This window comes from Protopterus annectens, chromosome 2.part1 (genome assembly GCF_019279795.1).
Source record: "Protopterus annectens isolate FY-2018-M chromosome 2.part1, PAN1.0, whole genome shotgun sequence".
Classification (NCBI taxonomy): Eukaryota; Metazoa; Chordata; order Ceratodontiformes; family Protopteridae; genus Protopterus; species Protopterus annectens.
The window spans coordinates 64,024,850-64,043,996 of record NC_056729.1 but is presented as its reverse complement, the minus strand read 5'-3'; the positions used below and the strand labels follow the sequence as shown (position 1 = coordinate 64,043,996).

General features: G+C 36.1%; 1 protein-coding gene across 2 annotated transcripts in view; it reads left to right on the top strand.

Moving 5' to 3' along the window:
* The window catches only part of PTPRN2 (protein tyrosine phosphatase receptor type N2), a 4,238,418-nt gene that overhangs the window by 4,002,907 nt on the left and 216,364 nt on the right, over nt 1-19,147 (top strand). For both annotated transcript variants that reach the window (XM_044062029.1, XM_044062028.1), the window contains exons 17-18: nt 5,082-5,159; nt 17,126-17,245. In XM_044062029.1, coding sequence (XP_043917964.1) covers nt 5,082-5,159; nt 17,126-17,245 — 198 coding nt within the window. The remainder of the gene's footprint in view (nt 1-5,081; nt 5,160-17,125; nt 17,246-19,147) is intronic.

Genomic DNA, 19,147 nt, shown 5'->3' with positions numbered 1-19,147 from the left:
AACTATTGCCTAGTACTTGTTCCAGAATCGTAAACTAACCATGACAAATGCTATCTGCACATCAGTGAACAATACCCTTGCTGTACAGTTTTCTTGTATTTACCCCCTCCTGACAATATTCATGAAAAAGTCACTAGTGGCTTGTGGTTGATCTCCAGTCTAAACACAAATACTCTGGCAAATAAAGTAGCCTTTGCATTACGCAGTGAGAGTGATCTATAATTTGCTGGACCTTCTAAACTTATATTCCTGCTGGGTACCAAAACTATCACAGCCTTTCTAATTGACTCTGAATTTTTCCCACTTCTATAATTTCTTTGAACATCTTGCTAATACTCCCACCTCTTCCATTTCTACTCTTCTTTTGTCACTAATTTGGCAAATTCTGTTGGAAAACTATCTAGCCTACCTATACCATCTCTCTTCTACCTTATAGCTGCCATTACTTCTCCTATTTGTTTATTCAGTAGGGTTCAAATTTCACTAGAAACTAATGCCCCCCCCCCATCAAAATAGTCCACACTCCAAAAACTACTTCTATAATTCAAAATAATGCTGCCAAAAACCTTCTTAATTCCTCATTAGTATTAACTTTTCTCTCCTCATCTGTCATTGCCTGTATTCCAGGCCTTCTTTTTCTGCTCCTTTATTCTCTAAACTAGCACCATCACCACACCCACCCTTTACTCCATCAGACTGCTCCCCCTCTCTACACTTCAGCACTTGTCTGCTGTTCTCCTGCCATTTCTAGCTCCTCTTTAAGAATTTTCTTCACCAGACTTCTTCTCTTCTTTCCTTCCAGTGCTCCGTCTTTCCTACACTGTAGGCAGTGCAGATTTCCTTCAACTATCTTGCTTTTCCTCTTGTTTTCATCATACACTCCACTCTGTATAATGTGTTCACTGTTTCCCATTCAAAGCATTCCCACCTTATTCGTGTTCCTTTTCAGTACATCATTCCCCACCTCCTGCAGTCATTCTACCTACTTTTTTCCCATTACTGAACAGGATTGAACCTATAGTTTAACCTACACCCATTATTGAAGAGGATTGAACCAATGGTTTAACCTACACCCATTACTGAACAGGATTGAACCAATAGTTTAACCTACACCCATTACTGAACAGGACTGAACCAATGGTTTAACCTACACCCATTACTGAACAGCATTGAACCTGTGGTTAAACCTACACCCATTACTGAAGAGGATTGAACCTATGGTTAAACCTACACCCATTACTGAAGAGGATTGAACCTATGGTTTAACCTACACCCATTACTGAACAGGATTGAACCAATGGTTTAACCTACACCCATTACTGAACAGGATTGAACCTGTGGTTAAACCTACACCCATTACTGAATAGGATTGAACCTATGGTTTAACCTACACCCATTACTGAACAGGATTGAACCAATGGTTTAACCTACACCCATCACTGAACAGGACTGAACCTATGGTTTAACCTACACCCATTACTGAACAGGACTGAACCTATGGTTTAACCTACAAATTCAAGGAACAATTCCTTGGGACCCCTCCCCGCCCAACAATTGCTTTAATCGTTCAATCCAGGTGGATCGGTGGCATGAATCACAAACTGAATTGCAATAGTACTCACATTGTGTATATTGCCCTATGTCAAACCTGTGATAGTTTCTACATAGGTAAGACCAAGAAGGCTTTTAAAGTTCATATATACCAACACATGTACAAAATTAAGAAAGGTAATCTAAAGAATGTGTTGGCAGGGCACATCTACTCAAACCCAGATCATAAATTAAAATTGACAGCAATCAATCAGATTGAAAGCAATAGTAGGGGGGGTCCGAAGGAATTGTTCCTTGAATTTAAAGAATTTATCTGGCAATTGAGTGTGAATGCCACCAATCCACCTAGATTGAACAATGTCATTTCTCTATCTAGCTATTTGAAATTGAAAGCTGAATTTTATTTTTGACTGCAATGCTTATAGTTTTACCATGATGTTGTGTGATAGCAATCATATACAATTTTAGTTGTAATTTACATACTTCAACAGTGCATTTATTTCTAGGTTTTAAAGTAGTATTTATGTTTCATGTATCTAGGTGGCGCTATTGATAACATACACATTTATTAATAACCACATTTTCGTAGTTAAATAATTCTTAGGTTTGTTAAAATGCTTTTTTAATCATAGTATATTTACATAAAGTAAATTATAGCAACAAAGGTATGTATTTACAAGGTTTATTTATTTTTTTAGTTTAATTGTTGTGATCATGTGATGGTGCCTGGCTATAAAAGGATGTGATGTAACAGTATGATTTATCTGAAGAAGTCACATGTAATTGGAGAGGAAAGCACTAATTAGACTTTAGTTATCTAGTTTCACTGGTCCTGTGTTCGTTTTTTTTATTTTTGTTATCAATTTGTCTTTGTGGTTACTGGTCTTCTAAAGGAGTACTAATCCCTCATGTCCCACTTCTACATCAGTGTATATAATATTCCTAATCAGTTTAGAGCTTCTCTCAGTATTTTGTTTTATCTTGTGAAACTCCATCCTGGTGTGAAGCTTGCCCAACACCAGGCACCGAACTATGTTAAATTCCACACCCTCATAATCCTGACTCCTTCCCTTATATACTTCTCTTTTGCTTTTAAATGAGCATCTAAACTGTCTTTGTAATCCACCAAAAGCCTGTTGCTATCATTTCAACCTTCTTCAGTTCCCAAAATCCTCAATATACCATTTATTTCTGCTTTCCTCCCATTTTATAGCATTCTAATCACCTTCCTAATATTTTCCATGTCTGAATTATAGCTTCCCTCTTCATAGCCACCTTAGTATTGTCTACTTCAGTGCTTTCTTTTCCAGCTTTCTCACATCTCTGATTTTCAGTTTGAACTCCTGCAGGTACAGGACATCCAGTGTTTCTCTCACTAGCTTTGCTAATACCCTTTTACCCTAGACGGGATTAGTTACCCCTCTCATATTCCATTTCACTCTTTTAAACTCCTCCCCATCCTAGACCTACCTACTACTGCTGTGAAATTATGTCCAGTGGACCTTTGGATATGACAAAAACCCCAGAGTGGTAACAGGACTTGACTACCACAAGCCATCTCAGAAGAAAGCAGTTGTTCATTTCATTCAATGCAGACTATCCTACTTGCTGTTCTCTGTCAGTTTGTATTCTCCTTTCTTTCAAGTCCTCTCTTATGGTATTCCTAGTGTGACACTACACATACATTCTCCGTTCTGTGTCTTTCCTGTGCCACTTAAGTCTTCTATTTATTGTTTCTTCTTCTCCTATATACACAGTTATTTCCATACTTCTGCTCTAAAACTCTCTAATCATATTGATATTAACTTGAAATTCTTGCACGCATTAAATTCATCCCACCATGTTTCTATACAACCATCTCACATGATCACTCATTCATTTCCCCCAACGTCTGCCTCAATAAAGTTAAAAGATGAACCGTAAAACCTAGGCAGTCATACCCCTTGAGCATTTACTATTGTCACTGTATTATTTTTGCTAAGACTCTTTGATTATCTAGCTCATTAAGTAGAGAACACCTAAAGCAATTCTTCCTCATTCCAACATTATTGAGCAAGATTACTCCTACGTTTTGATGCATTATCCATCTTCATTCAAAGACAAAAAAAGTTATATGTAGGTTATGTTCCATACCAATGCCATTACACTTTTAAATATTTCCACCCCCCCACCCATTTACAACATTTGCCTATCCAAAGGTTCATAAGTGCTTAATAGGCTATTGATCAGTGAGCATCTTAAGAAGAACCCTAGTTTTATATTCCCAGGAATTTTAGCCATCTCATTTTGCATACAAATAATGCAGAGATGGGCTGAACGTGGGCATGTATTTACATGTGTCCCCTACCCATGAGTGACAGGGTTGGTATATAGGGGGGTGATTTTTGGGTTACTTATCTGATCATCCATATTGCATTTGAATATATTAAGAGAGGTACTTTGCTTTATGTGGAGTGGAAGATGGTTCCATAGAAGCTATATTGTCTGTGATATAAGCCTATCCTTCCAGCATGTTCTATTTATTTTGCAAAAGAGATTGAGATCCCTTGATCATTGGACTTGCAGATGTGTAATCGATGTGACAGAATATGGTCTGTTGAGTGTTAGTAGTCCATGTGATACTGAGAAGAAGGACAATGCTTTAATGAGGTCTGCACAGTTTTTAAGATTTTTAGTGAGAAAGCATTGCTGGCAATCCAGTTGTGACAAAAAAAAAATAGCTACTTCATTTTAATATTGAAGTTGAAGTCTGGATTTATGAGATTTATGAAGCGAGTTTAGCAGTGCTATTTTAAAAGCATTGTACAGGAGCACCATGAGGAAAATGAGTAACAGTTTTGCCTGTTTTCATAGCATAGGGGATTAGCCTTGTAAATTTTTTGTTAGATTGTTATCATTTTAATGTATATTTTATTTGGCATAGCAGTGCAGCATATTTGAACTTATCCTCAGAGAAAATGACAAATCTGATCCTGGACTAAACTACACTGTGTTATGTTCTTTGTCATGCATCTTCTGTAGTTTTGTATATACAGATGTTACAAGGACGGTGTTAACAATTAATGCACACTGCAGTCACCTCTTATTACACCTGCAAAGGTATTTTATGACAGGATGCAGTTCATTAGTGTGTGTGTGTGTGTGTGTGTGTGTGTGTGTGTGTGTGTGTGTGTGTGTATATCATTTCAATAAATAGAAATATGATCTCAACAATGAAGTTTGCTTAATAAATATTACAAACAGGTCTTTTCCAAACATCTCAATAGCTTATCTTCATGCAGACAAAGACAACTGAAGTGTACGTCTAGTTACAATGAGCTGTGATTCTGGAATATTAAGTTAGTAACAGTTTTATTCACACTGAAATTCTTTATGTAAATAATCATGCTAGGCCACTCAACAAAATCATCTTACAATGTAAGAGTGATCTTAGACAGTGTTATTGTTTGTTCTTGTAATCAGTGCATGGGGTAATCATTCAAGCATATGATTAAGTTATCTTGCTCTTGTTTTTTGCTTTTTCTGACCAGATGGACCATGACCCAAGGAACCCTGCATACATTGCTGCGCAAGGTCCACTGCCTGAAACTGCTGCTGATTTCTGGCAGGTAAATTGTTTATGTGCAATATGTAACATGAATGATGATTTCTTTCAGATGAACATTTTATTAAAAGAATTTTGTTATAATCGAAATAAAGCATTACTTATGTGTATTAATAGTATTTTGTATGATTACACTACTTACAAAATAATGCCAAATCCAGTCACACATTTAACAGCATCTTGAGCTGATAAATACAAATGGAGGAGCTATATATGAGAACACTAAGTGAAAAGCATTGATTGCAACTAGGCATGCGTATATATACAGACATACATACATACTAGTATGTATGTATGCATACTTACACAAATGAAGAACATTCAAAAATGTACATTAATGTGCAGAAGTCTCTGTCAGACTATTTTTTTGTAATTAGAAAGCTAAACTATTTGAAATGTTGATGTACTATACATCCCAAGGTATATATCACATCTAACAGTTGCTATAAAATATCTCTGTGGCTAGATGTTGTGATTTGTAAAAAGTTCTGAATCATCCAAATCTTGTACTATAAGACTTCTTGGTTAAAGAACTGCTATATTTTATTAAAGTAAGATTTCTCTGTTGTATTAGTCCTTTGTTACTCAATCTTTTAATCTCACTAAAGGAACATTTTATCAAGGGGTGGTAAATAATGGAAGATTGTCGGTTTCATGCCCAGTGTCTAATACAGTAGACACAATTAGGCAGCATATGTCCTTAAAGGATATCTACGAATTTTCTTAGAGAACAAGCACATTAGGAAATATATGATTATTTATCTACATATTATTCAAATATCATAGGTTCAGTGATTTGTTCCAGCAACAAAGAAAACCAAAGAAAATTATGTAAAATATTACACTGTTGACTTATTGTAGGTCATTCATGGTTACTCTAAAAGGCATTGCATCTGCTATAAAGTCTTCAAATCTTAAAAGAAAGCAAATTTGAACAAACACAGAGTATCAGTAGCTCACATTTACAATACGTTAAGAGACAGAGAGAGAGAGTGAAGTAAAATAAAAGGAATAAAAAGACCATCAAAACTGCAGAAAGAAGAGTATCAGACTGATAAAAGACAGATCTTTAAGATCAGGTGCAACATTTAAAGACTGAACTTAAATGCTGGTCATTTTGTCATAGCCATGCTCACATTTTATCTCAGCTGACTGCAAGTTCACCTCAAGAAGGTTGTGCTTTACTTACTTGGCTAAGTTGTTGCAGGGGGAGCATAGGGTTGCAGTAAACTATAAAACTTATTGTTAAGTTCTGAGTTACAAAAGGAGAACTGTTTGCCAGGAACATATCAGAGTTTAGGCCACCGTTTTATTTTGTAAAGAACCTTCTGTGTGACTGCATATGTGAAAAGAATGTTCTGATCAGATTCTAGAACAGGGCCTGTGTTCACTCAGGAACGGGATGTATCATTGCTGTCAGCCCAGACCAACTGAATACTTCTGCTCAGTGGCAACCAACTAACTGCCTTCATATAGCCTCAGAGCACAACAAACTCAGGCATGAATATTTGTATTGTGTCACCTTTAACCTTTCCTTGAAGACTTACGTGTATTTAGACTTGTAGGGCTAGAGCGTTATTTAGGCTATACTGCAAAAACGGCTTTCTTTGCAAGATAACGGGCTGTTGTCAACAGTGTAGTGCTAGTTCCTAAAATCCCAGCTGTCAACATATTCATTGTCATCGTCATCATCACCATCATCACCATCATCTTGGAATTACCGTTATATTTTCCTGGCCTGGCACCCTACTACAGAATGTACTATTTATTTACAGGATAGACTGCTGCCAAGGCTGAGGTCATGAATGTATCTAATTATGGGCGGTGTCCTGACGCTAGCATCACTTAAATTACACACGCCAGTAGCCCACTTGAGTTTTTTTTTTACACAACAGGATGCTTTCAAATACTGTGATTACAGATATAAATGCACTGCCGGTACCCCCTGACACCAGCAGTACTCAAACTACAGCATCTCACATACTTTTTAAAAGTGATTATAGACAGCTAAACCTTGATAATACCATATTACTGTTATAACATACATATTCAATGACAGAACATACCTCTGTCAGCATCCCATATAAACAATGTCCCACGCATTGAAGTGGTTTGTGTCAGCACTAAACCTTTATTTGAGACTGATCCATTATCCTACTTCTGCTATAACCCAAAAAACAAGCCAGTGATTGTTCCCGTCATTTGACTGAAAACTCAAAATAGCAAAAACTCAGAATATATATATATATATATATATATATATATATATATATATATATATATATATATATATATATACATTGTAGTGGGGGGTTGGGACATACCTCCCCACATGTGCAGGGGAGGGACTTGCTCCCCTGCATTAAATAAGTTTTCAATATATTGAATTTTTAATATTTTCGGTTTTTGCTATTTTGAGTTTTCAGTGTTATAGACACACATACACACACACACACACACACACACACACACACACACACACACACACACACACAACTATCATTACTGTAAGGGCAGAAATGCCAAATCAAAGAAAACATTTATTTTAATGCACAAACAGTCGAAAGTGTAAACCACAACTTGACAGTTTTTTTTTTCCTGCAACCTCCATGTGAGCTGTGTCACACCCCTAGCTACTTTCTCATATACCAATTCTGAGATCGCACAACAGTGGAAAAGCAAATAAAATCCTTTATCATTTCTTTTCAACAATCTCACATGAATGCCAGCTCTTTATGTTTGACGAAAAAATGAATATAATAAAAAATTATTGAGTAACACTTTGACATATACACACACACACACACACATATATATATATATATATATATATATATATATATATATATGGGTCCCATTCATAACGTCGATCCACAATTCATCGACTGTCAAAATGACGAGACAAAAACACCGTAATTTTACAAGCATGGACTCTCAGAACATCTTATGTCCTTTCTGGGAAAGTAAACACTTGGCCACCATGTGAACTGTGCCCTTTTTCCACTGTAGTGTAGACTATGAAGTCTGAAGAAGCATTCCTGGGGAGAATGTGAAAGCGCTTACATTCTTATTTTATTTCATTAAACTTTGTACTGCTTCAGCTATGTTGTCATCTCTGGATTCTGACATTTGTTCAGTAAACTGTATATAACTCCATCAGAAAATATAGAAGACATTAAATCATATGTTTAAATACCAACATCAAAACAGTCACATGATTCCTGTCGTCATATGTAATGTGCGACAAATAAAATATAAAACCAACAACAACAATACAAAAAAAATAAAATCTATGTCATTATTTCATATGATATCTGAAGGATATTTCAGATAGCATTCAATATTCACAGTTTCGCTCATACCTGAAAAATACTAGAATTTAATATTAATTGCCATTTGAGCTCCTTAACCTTTAGGATATTATTTACATCCCCTCCTCTTAAAGGTACTAGGTACACTATGTTGTTGTTGTTTGTCTTTCGGCTTTTTCCCGGTAAGGGGTCGCCACAGCGGAACTCTGGTCCGCTAATGATTGGCAGTAGATTTTTATGAAACGCCAAGGTGCTGGCTCGACGCCCAACCTTCAACGAAGGCATGCCCATTTACGCATGCATGTCTTTCGAATGCTACCTAACCACGGGGAGGACATGCAGACTCCACACAGAAGGCACTCCCAAGCCATGCCAAGAATTGAACGAGAGAACCTCTTGCTGTGAGGTAATAAAGCTACCGCCGTACCACCGCAGCATCCGTGCTAGGTACACTATCCAAGACACTAAAAATAAATGTATTAAAATGAGTGCATACTATACTATGTTTTGCTAAAGTACTCTTTAAATTGTTATTATTTATATCACTCAAGTGTTCCTTAATACATTTGCAAAATCTTTTGGTCTTGCCAACATAAAAAAACTGTACAGCTGCTACACTGAGCCATATAAACTGTATAAGTGATCTGAGAATTAAAGAACTTATTAATATAAATTCTTCTCTGACTATGTTTGGCATCAGAGTGATAGCTATATACTCACTGCTGGGTTTACCAGTACCTTGTACTTACAGTATACTTTCATATCATTCTGAAGCCATGCAGTTATTTGTTTTCACTAAATAACTGGAGTTATGTTCAGACAAATGGTTGACTCCAGTAAAGCTGAAGCATGGATGCATTTTATTTGTTGACTGAGTGCCTTTTTGATGCTTGTCACATAGAAATTCCACTGGTCAGGCCCTATTTTCAGATTAGGCCCAGGTATAAGAACTACAGTATTTATAAATCTAATCAAATACAAGATCACATAAAGTAAAATGCAAATTATATAGCATTTAATGTATGATGCAAAAATTCTTATCAACACTGTGCACCAATGAATGTAGTGTGAATAAAATCTATGGGTTTTAAAGATGGCAAACATTAGATGAAAAGCCTCTAGATCCCTGTCACCTTTGAAACGTCATGTACCACTCTTGCCACAGTTTAGTATGAAAAGACAAAACGCAAGTTAGCTTGTCAGCACGGAAAGTATTCTAAAAATATGTACCTTTGTACTTAGCCAGAAAACTTATTAATTGTTAATATCACTAAGAAGGCCAACACCAACAAAATAAAGGAGAAGTTAGTTATAATCATGCAGCAAGAAATGTGTGCAATCCCAGCAAGAATATCTGCACATGGATGTCTGCAGCGAGTGCTAACTAAAACAGGTAAGGCTACAATTCTGAAGATTTGCCTCAAGAGAAATAAGTCAAACACCCTCTTTTTTGTGTCTTTCGGCTTTTCCCAGTTAGGGGTCGCCACAGCGGAACTCCGGTCTGCTAATGATTGGTAGTGGATTTTTACGTACCGGGTTACCAGCCCTGACGCACAACCTTCAACAAAGGCACGCCCCATTCACGTATGCCTCCACACAGAAGACGCTCTAGCTGAGAATCGAACGGGACAACGTCTTGCTATGAGGCGACAACGCTACCGCAGCACCACCACCGCAGTAAGTCAAACACCCTCTGAAGGCTGTAAATTCCATGTATACGAACAGTAACTGACAGAGTAGTTTTCAGGAATGATTTAAGACAGGATAGACGAATATTAAATAAACAGATAAGTGCTTCAGAAAATGCCATAAATAAGGTCTAATATGAAATGGAATGCCCAGAGAGATGCCTTAGTAAAAAGATACAAGGCTTAAACAACATGTTCTACATTGAATGACTTACACCTCTGTCACTATACTGGGTATCCTACAGACTGCTAAGAGGTGACCTATGTCTGGCTTGCAAGGCATCCTCCAACCCATTAATGAAGGATTTATTGCATATCTGCAAGTCCAGTGGCATCAGAAAAACTCTGTCTAGGGATCTAAACCTCTTCTGCAACCTCAACAGTATGGCTTGGAGGAACAGGTATATCTTCCAGAGAATATTGTTGCTGTGGAGCATTCTCACTATCTGTATAAAACAAAGTTCATCTCCATATTCAAGCTCAACTTAGAGCTCTGGACAGGAAACAGAAAAATTAACCCAGGACTGACCCTGGACTACTAATGGACAGAGGCAGCTTCTAAATGCTTTATCCCATGCATGAGTCCCCTTAAATTATCTGTGGTATGATCCCAGTTATTCTCATTAGGGGTAATATATAATTATTGACCATGGTATGGGTAAGGCCAATCTATACGCAGATGGAATAGGTTATTTCAAGCACAAAAACAGAAACTTGTTAGGCTTAAAATGTCTGTAAGGGCAAGTAGCCTAATACTTACATAGGAACTTATGAAAAAAACACTCCTGTACTTTCCTTCTGCTGATAGTCTTCAAAATTTATTTCAGCAACAGAAAATATTGAAGTTGTCCACTATATAAAAAGAGACTGTCCCTCTTTGCATTTTAAACTATATTCATCAAATAAATACTTTTTTCCTCTAAGACTTAAGATTTTGCTCATTTAATCCAGCAGTATGCTGCATAATGAAACATTGCTTTTAATTAGTACCTCAGTCATCTTTCAAATTAATTAGTGGCTCTGAGAAGTAGAACAGTCTTAAGAGAAAACAGAAGAAAAAAATGAAATTGATTTTGAGTAAGATTTATATCAGACATGAATAACAGGAGATGTTAAATGTATAGCTGTCCTGTGCAAAATAAACTTATGCTGAAGTAATGTACTGCCAAATAATTTATTTGGCAACTTGAAATGCAGTGATCTACTGAAATAAATACTTCGTGTTTGGCACATAAACTTAAGTTTATGCCAACATGATGAAATCATTTCCTATGATACAATACTTTTTAAAACTTTATTCGCAACAGGCCTTTATACACACTTCAGAAAAGAATTACTTGGAATCAAAGTCCATTTTCACAGATGATTTTTTTTTTGTTATGAAAAAAGCTTGCTGTCACTCAGAATCTAGGGATTACTGAGCAAGAGACAGATAACGGTGAGTCTTAATGGATAGCCTTAATGGATGCTGCACACTGGTAGTGCCAGTGCTTAAAAAGCCTTGGCATGTGTCATTTACGGTCATAACAGGCTTCCTCCTTAATTCTTACATGTCTCTTCTAATTACAAACATGCATCTAGAAATTGCATTCATAACCATATTTGAGAGCATTATTGAAATGTTGTGTATTACATCCCCTGCAGTGGGAAAAAAGAATCAGTGAAACGCTGTGCAACTCTTGGATAGCTATAGAAAATCCCTTTTTAAAATAAGTGGGCTTCCTTTTGTTACACTAGGGGTTCAAAAATGGAGTGTTAGACGGTTAGTTTATGGTCTATGTTATTGTATTTTATTGCACTCATAAAATCTGTGTTTCTCCTCATTTTCATAATGGCTTCAAAGGGCCTCTCTGTCTTCTAAAGACACATTAAATACTTATGGTGATGAAAGTGCCAGTTCTGTGAGAGTAGTTTAAAAGCAGAGATGTTTAAGGAAAATGTATGCTTTGGATTTGTATATTACAGACATAATTTACGTTATAATCACACAGATGCAGGTGGGATGGAGATCTGTTAATTTGTTAAGAGAATTTTGATTAAATATTGCATGCCAGAGGATCCCATTCCTTTCATTAATATTACTTTCCAAGCAAGTATTCTGGAAGTAATTATTATAAAATCTGTCCTTTATGCTGCCGTTTATAGAAAATGAATAGCAGAGAAAGAATATTAAAGGACTTTGGGCTGTCAAAGATCTGCATGGGATCATAGGAATTGCAGTCTGCAAAAAAGGTGTTTATGCTGAGATTTTTAGAAGAGCAACACATTTACATTGTGTAAAAGTATAATATTGTAGCCGGAAGGAAACCATATTTGCACAACTGCAATATTCTCACACTATCTGGATGGTTAGTACTCTTTCATCTGTCTGCATGCCTGCCTCTTTTTCTTTCTCTTCCTGTCTGTCACATTAAGATGCAGATGTGCTCACACACACACTTTTCACCGTCTTAACAAAAATAATCATCAGTTGAGAAGACTGTTTTTGCTAAGTTCTCTTCAAAGAAAAAGGGTCATTGAATCTCATTTTAACAAGGTGACCAATTGCCATTTAAATCTCATAAATAAACGTCATCTATTTTTACAAAACCGTCTTACTAAATTACTTTGCAGAAATAAATAATTAAACCGTACCCTTCCCGGAACAGCATATTCTGATGTGAAGCTTACACCATACTTTGGTGACCTAAGGCATGCAATTTGGAAGACTGCATCTGTTTGTTAACAAACACGTTTATCTCATGTGAGAGTTATTTCTTTTCGTTGTATTCCTACTGCAATAAAAAAGTGTACAATACATTTTAATTATAATGACAGAGGGAATAAAATGCTTCTGCAGCTGGCATTGCATTTTAGTGCAAATATATTACATTGGTTCGGTCAATCAAAGATTTTCCAGCTGTTTACAATGAAATGTCTTTTGGAATATCAGCACACATGTATTCCTCTTTGGTCACTATAAATCAAAATGTCAAAATAATAAAACACAGCTAACAAACACAACATTAAACAGTGAGATATTTCAGTGTTATGCAATATAGGTTATAATTCATATCATTCTGTCATTTTTTTGGGTTATTTAGTATTTCTTTGTCAGTATAAAATACAGACTAACCATCTTGAAAGAAGTGCCAGTTAATCAAATGTAGAATTTTGAAAAATGGTCCAAAACCTCCATACAATCAGAAATTGGTGTGTTATATACATGCACTCTGTGGAAAGTTAAAAAAATTATATTCAAAAATAACCCTGCTATCCTAACCTGTCATTCAATATATCTCATATCCCAAAACATGAAAAAAGAGCTGAAATGCTGAAAATCGCTATTACTGTTGTTTTCTAGATGAGATAGATGGGCAACAAGGTCTCACCTTCAAGCTGTAGATCTCTAACCTTGCTTAAACTGGCAATATTACTTTTATTACTGGCAGATGCTGTAATCTTATACAGGTATATATAGCAAAGAGGCTAGAATACCTACTGGCATAAAAGCATTGTGCTCCCTCCTGCATGTCTTTATTTAGGGCTCAAACCCTACTAGCATAAAGCCATCGTGCTCCCGCCTGCATGTCTTCATTTAGAACTCAAAATACTTTGCAGGTGAGGCTTTGTCATAAAAATTGCAACAGATCAGCTAATTGGTTTGCTGCAGATTTAGGAAAACTGCGGGGCTGAACATTTTTGGCTACATTTTAAGCTGCAATAAATGCAGACAACACACCTAGTGCTGTCTTGCACTGTAGACTGTAATAATGCATGGATAAAGGGTGGTCTGTAGTGTTTTTAGATACCAGTCAAATGTTAAACATCTCACTGTTAAGTATATTATCACCTGCGAGCAAGTTAATAGTTTATCTCTGTTGTTGGCACAGCAAGGAATTTTAATTTGTATTCTCATCTGACTCTCCACTTCATTTCTGTTTGTGCCTTTTCAATTCTGTTAATTCTAGCACTTATTTCATAAAAAAGTGTCAACTTGAATTTTACCAACCATTTACACTTCCATAATAATTGTGTATGTTAAGTAAACTGTCACTTGTGTGAGAATGCAAAGTGAAATTTTGTCATTACATAATCTTGCTGTCCTAAGGCAAGAACACAGTCTTTGAACAGAACTATTCATAGAGAGAACAGCCTAACTAAATTATTGTATTCCAGACCAATTCGTTATGAATCAAGATTTCTACAAAAATACAATTTTTGTACATGCTGTTTTAGACTACTAACTCATACATTGGACAGTTACTGTTTCATTTTTAGTAAAAGACATTGCTGGGGCCTCTTTCATGCTAAACGCATGATTTGATATGTGACATCATGCATGAGGCAAGGATGGTTTTTGGAATATCTAATATTCAAATGGTTTATGAGCTTATTGTCAAGGATAACAGCCATTCATTACAGGCAAAAACAATTCTCATAAATCACTGTCTAGTATGCTGTGTGAGTATTTTGACATGATTTGGCTAGATACCATCTGCTGACCTCACCAGTAGATGCTGCAGTTAAGCATGCTGCTTAAGTAATCTACTACAGTGTTTTCAAAGTTGCATAGAAATGCAGCTCAGAGTAAGCAAACTACTACATGTAAGGATCTTTTGTATAGTATATTGCTGCAAAAAATTAATGTTTTAGGCTATTAAATACATAGATTTTTTTTATTTCAGATGTGATGGGGAAACGGAATACAGGATAAAGTATTCACATGTCTGATCATTATTTTATCTGCAAGCATTGTAAAAGTAACTCCATGGCTGCCTTATGCTTAGAGTAAATTGTATTCCTTGTGTGCTCAAGGGACATTTGCACTTTATTTTTAAGTGGAAGCAAGCATATAAAAATTCTTTACTGGGCAAATGGTTTAATCTGTAAGGGAGAACAAAATGCCTTTACGTATTTTCCCTATTGTTTGATGATTTGTTTTACGTCTTTGTTGTGAATTTCTGGTGTAAGGAAATTTACTGTTTGGAGAGAAGAACAGTAATGAAATGAAAATCTAAATATAAAATGAAGAACAACCACAAATGAAGCCTTCACTGGAACAAGATGTATGTAAATTGTCCAAACGTAAGAGATCTAGCATGCTGTGATTCTTTTATTTCATATGGCTTGAAGTTGAGCAAGCGATTAGAAAGCAGGTGCAACTCTTAGGCTGCACTTTAGAAAATCTTGCATAAAAGCATTACAAAAAATATTCGCAATGAAAAGGAACTATACAGCAGTTGTAGAGCTGTTTCGCTATGCTCCAGTGTGGGCTTCTGTAACTCAAATTCCATTTTTCTTCTTCGAGTGTGGGGCTGCTGTTATTGTTTTTCGTGAGTTCCCTCAGCAGGGTCTCGGCTTCTATCGCACAGTGGTTTTATAATGATTCAAGGCAAATGTGCTCGTGAAGCTTTAAGTCCAATGGATTACAGAGTGTTTACATCGTAATGGCCAGGATAATACAACTACGGTTTATTATTCTACAAAACAATACAACAGTACAGAAATCTCTTAATGGGAACACCCTTGGTGGTCAGCAAAATACCCCCTTTATTCATCCTGTCCCATTAAATAGATGCTGTAATATGGGAGTGTGTAGAATTAGTGCCTGAGTAAGTGGTCCCTTTAGTGGGGCCTTTCCCATCAGCAGAGTGTTCATTGATGGACTCTCATTTTACAGACATTTAAATAACTACAGCAGAATTCTATATGATTTAGTAATGGTGGCATTTGTTAGTAACTGGGCAAATCAGTACTTCTGTGATTAAGTTGTCACCGTTAAACAAAATAAAGTAAACCACTGTGGCCATCTGAAAAACAAGATCAGTGCATTGTTTTAAGACAGAATGACATTTAGGAAAGTACCCATTTACTGTTTCTAATTGGTGTATGTGCATGTGGGAGGGGCAGTTAACTGTGGATGCATACACAATAACATTAAACTTTCCTCAGTTTAAACAACTTTTCATAATATGTTTTTGCAAAGCATGTTAAGAAAGCATTTTGAGTAATTTCTTCAAAACACCTATTTTAATACAAGACTTTGCAAATAATTCTAACATATCAGGTTAGCAAGTCACAAAGTACAAATATTCTGTGATGCAAATCTAGACTTATTACTTCATCTGAAGATTTATATGAAATTATTCTAAAGGTGAAAACATGGAAGTACACCTCTTCAGTGTACGTTATTATGAGAAATTTTCTTCATTTTGACTCTCAAAAGTTTCTTGCAGTTTTACATTGAAAGTTTCTGTCACACATTTAGTGTTAAGAATTTTCAATGTGATATCCATAGTAGGTAATAATAAATCATATTAATTCATTAAAATAATGTTTTGTAACCATAAAGTGATGCATTTTAACCATCATGAGAGCTTTGCATTTGAGGTTATCAATTGGCTGTTAGTCTGCATGTGTGTCTGCTTGTGTGAGAACCTGTGTATGAAACTGCATATGTGCATGCATACACACACACGCACGCACGGGTGTGTGTGTGTGTGTGTGTGTGTGTGTGTGTGTGTGTGTGTGTGAGAGAGAGAGAGAGAGACTGTGCATGAAACTGCATGTATGTGTGTACATGTGAGACTGTTAAAGGATATGTGTGTATGTGTGTGTATCTGTGTATGTGTGCATGTGAGGGTTTTAAAGGGTGTGTCAACTTTTACAATTCTGATTAAATTCAGCAGGCTAAAAGTATAGAACCACACAACTGTAGCTCTCTTTAGGATGCCCCTTTAGTGAAGTTGTACTTTTGAGAAGAGGGCCCAGCAATTCCTTTGACTTATTATTTCATGAAGTATGCAATGTCTGATGCCATATTACCAATTATTTGAAAACAGCTGCAGTGTAACATTGTCTAATGAAATTGAAATAAATTTCCTCTGAATGGAATGAGTGTCGATTTTGTGTCTGAGTGCAGTAATTCTGTATGTCACACAATAATTATGCTGTGACAGTGTGACCACAGTGTCTTTCTTTGTCTGCAGATGGTCTGGGAGAACGGCTGTGTTGTTATTGTCATGCTGACACCCCTTACAGAAAATGGAGTCAAACAGTGCCATCCCTACTGGCCGGAAGAGGGTTCAGACCGCTACCACATCTATGAGGTAGTTAACACGAGTTCATGCTTTATTCCTCACAGCATGAAACAGAAGAGCTTGGCATTAGCATTTGGAGAGACTGAGTAATATGCAAAACTTACAGGAGAATAAGCATTTCTTTAAACTGCTTCACTTGCATTCTTAAGAGTATAGGAGCTGAGTTGCAAGACTGGGTTTTAAAATTCAAAGCATCAGAGATTAAATGTACTGTACATAAAAGCTAAGAAGTTATTTTCTTGCCTGCACTCATCTGTCAAGACTCAGGAAAATTCAAGATTTATTGTGCATGAGTATAATAGAATCAAAGGAAACACAAGGTGTCACAAGACCGTTGAGTCACAAGACCATTTACACCTTGCCAGTATCCACCCTTATGATGTGCCCTCCTTCTTAATAAGGGCAAAGCAGGCTAGTCCCTGTATTCAGACTGAAAAAAACAATGTGAGATTTCTTATACTGCCAACTGATATTTTGTACCTTATGAAATACATGCAAAGTTCTCACTGACAATTATATCATCTATATTTATTACTGTTCTAGTGGACAGAGATTGAATTCTCAAATACCATTTGCCCAATGATCAACATGTTGAGGATGGATGATCCTCCATAGGAAATCACTGTCAGCAAGTTGTGCTGACAGTGATGCCCTTTTGGGGGTAATTTTCCCCTTCTTTCAGTTGGTGTGACCATGGAGTTGTTATTATCCTGGTCTCCCACATCAAGAAATGGGTCAAGGTTGCAAGCCTCGCCACAAAAAAAAAAAAACTTAAAATATGTTTTTTAGCCATTTTTTTTGGGGGGGGGTTGGGGATTCCATTTCTTGGCAGGTTAAATTTTGGCCAGTCATAGTAAAAGCATTTATATCATTTAGCTATGCACTAAGTTTGTCAGCTATAGAATGTTGCCCTTCTTGGAGGCTGGGCACTGAACTAGTGAGAGAAGCATATTTATTTTTTGCCTGTTTTACTGCAGAGAATATATAGTAGACATTCTTCTGTTTACTTCTTCAATAATAATATTATTTTTCCTATAATTTTGTTTTTGTTTTATTCTTATTTTGGTTCACTTACTGAAATTCCCCAGTAGTGTTATAAGAGAATAAGGGAACAGTTCTGTTCTCTCTTCATATTCCTCAACTGTCCAGAATTTTGCAGAATGCCCATATTTTTACTTCATATTTTTTGTCTGATACTCATAAAATTAGTGGTTTGCTAGCAAATCATTGACGATTAAAGTCCATTAAATAATGTCAGCCATTTGAGTATACATATTCTTCAGAAAATGCATGCGAACACAAAATTGTTTTATGGGAACTATCTAAGTCTATAAGAACAATATTTAAAATCTGTCCTTGATTTTCGGTTTTTGTCCATCCCACCCACCCCCACCAGAATTCCAAGAGGTTGTAAGGTTGACAAGTTAAATTTGACATTCTGTTCATGGTCAGATTATTTTACACTAGATTTCAGATTTACTGCACTAATTCCAGTGCTCAGTTTGAATGAAAAAAGTTAAACTACACTGAGACGTATGCTGATTTTAAAGTTAAGGAAGGTTAGATTGCAATAATAGTAGTTTGCCTACCACACAGTTTATGAAACATCTGAGATGCTAACAGTTATAATATTGGTCATATTTATTTAGCAAACTGAAGGTCATTGCACTGTAACATTTACTTATTATTTCTTTTCATCTTTTTGTATTTTCTTTGCACTTAGATGTGCACATAACCGTTTACTAAATATGTTTACCCAAGCATATTCTGAAAACAATCCTGATGGATCAGTTTTCTACCATGATTATCAAATCATATGCACACACACACTCTCACACACACACACACACACACACACACACACACACACACACACACACACACACATATGCACATGCACACACACGCACA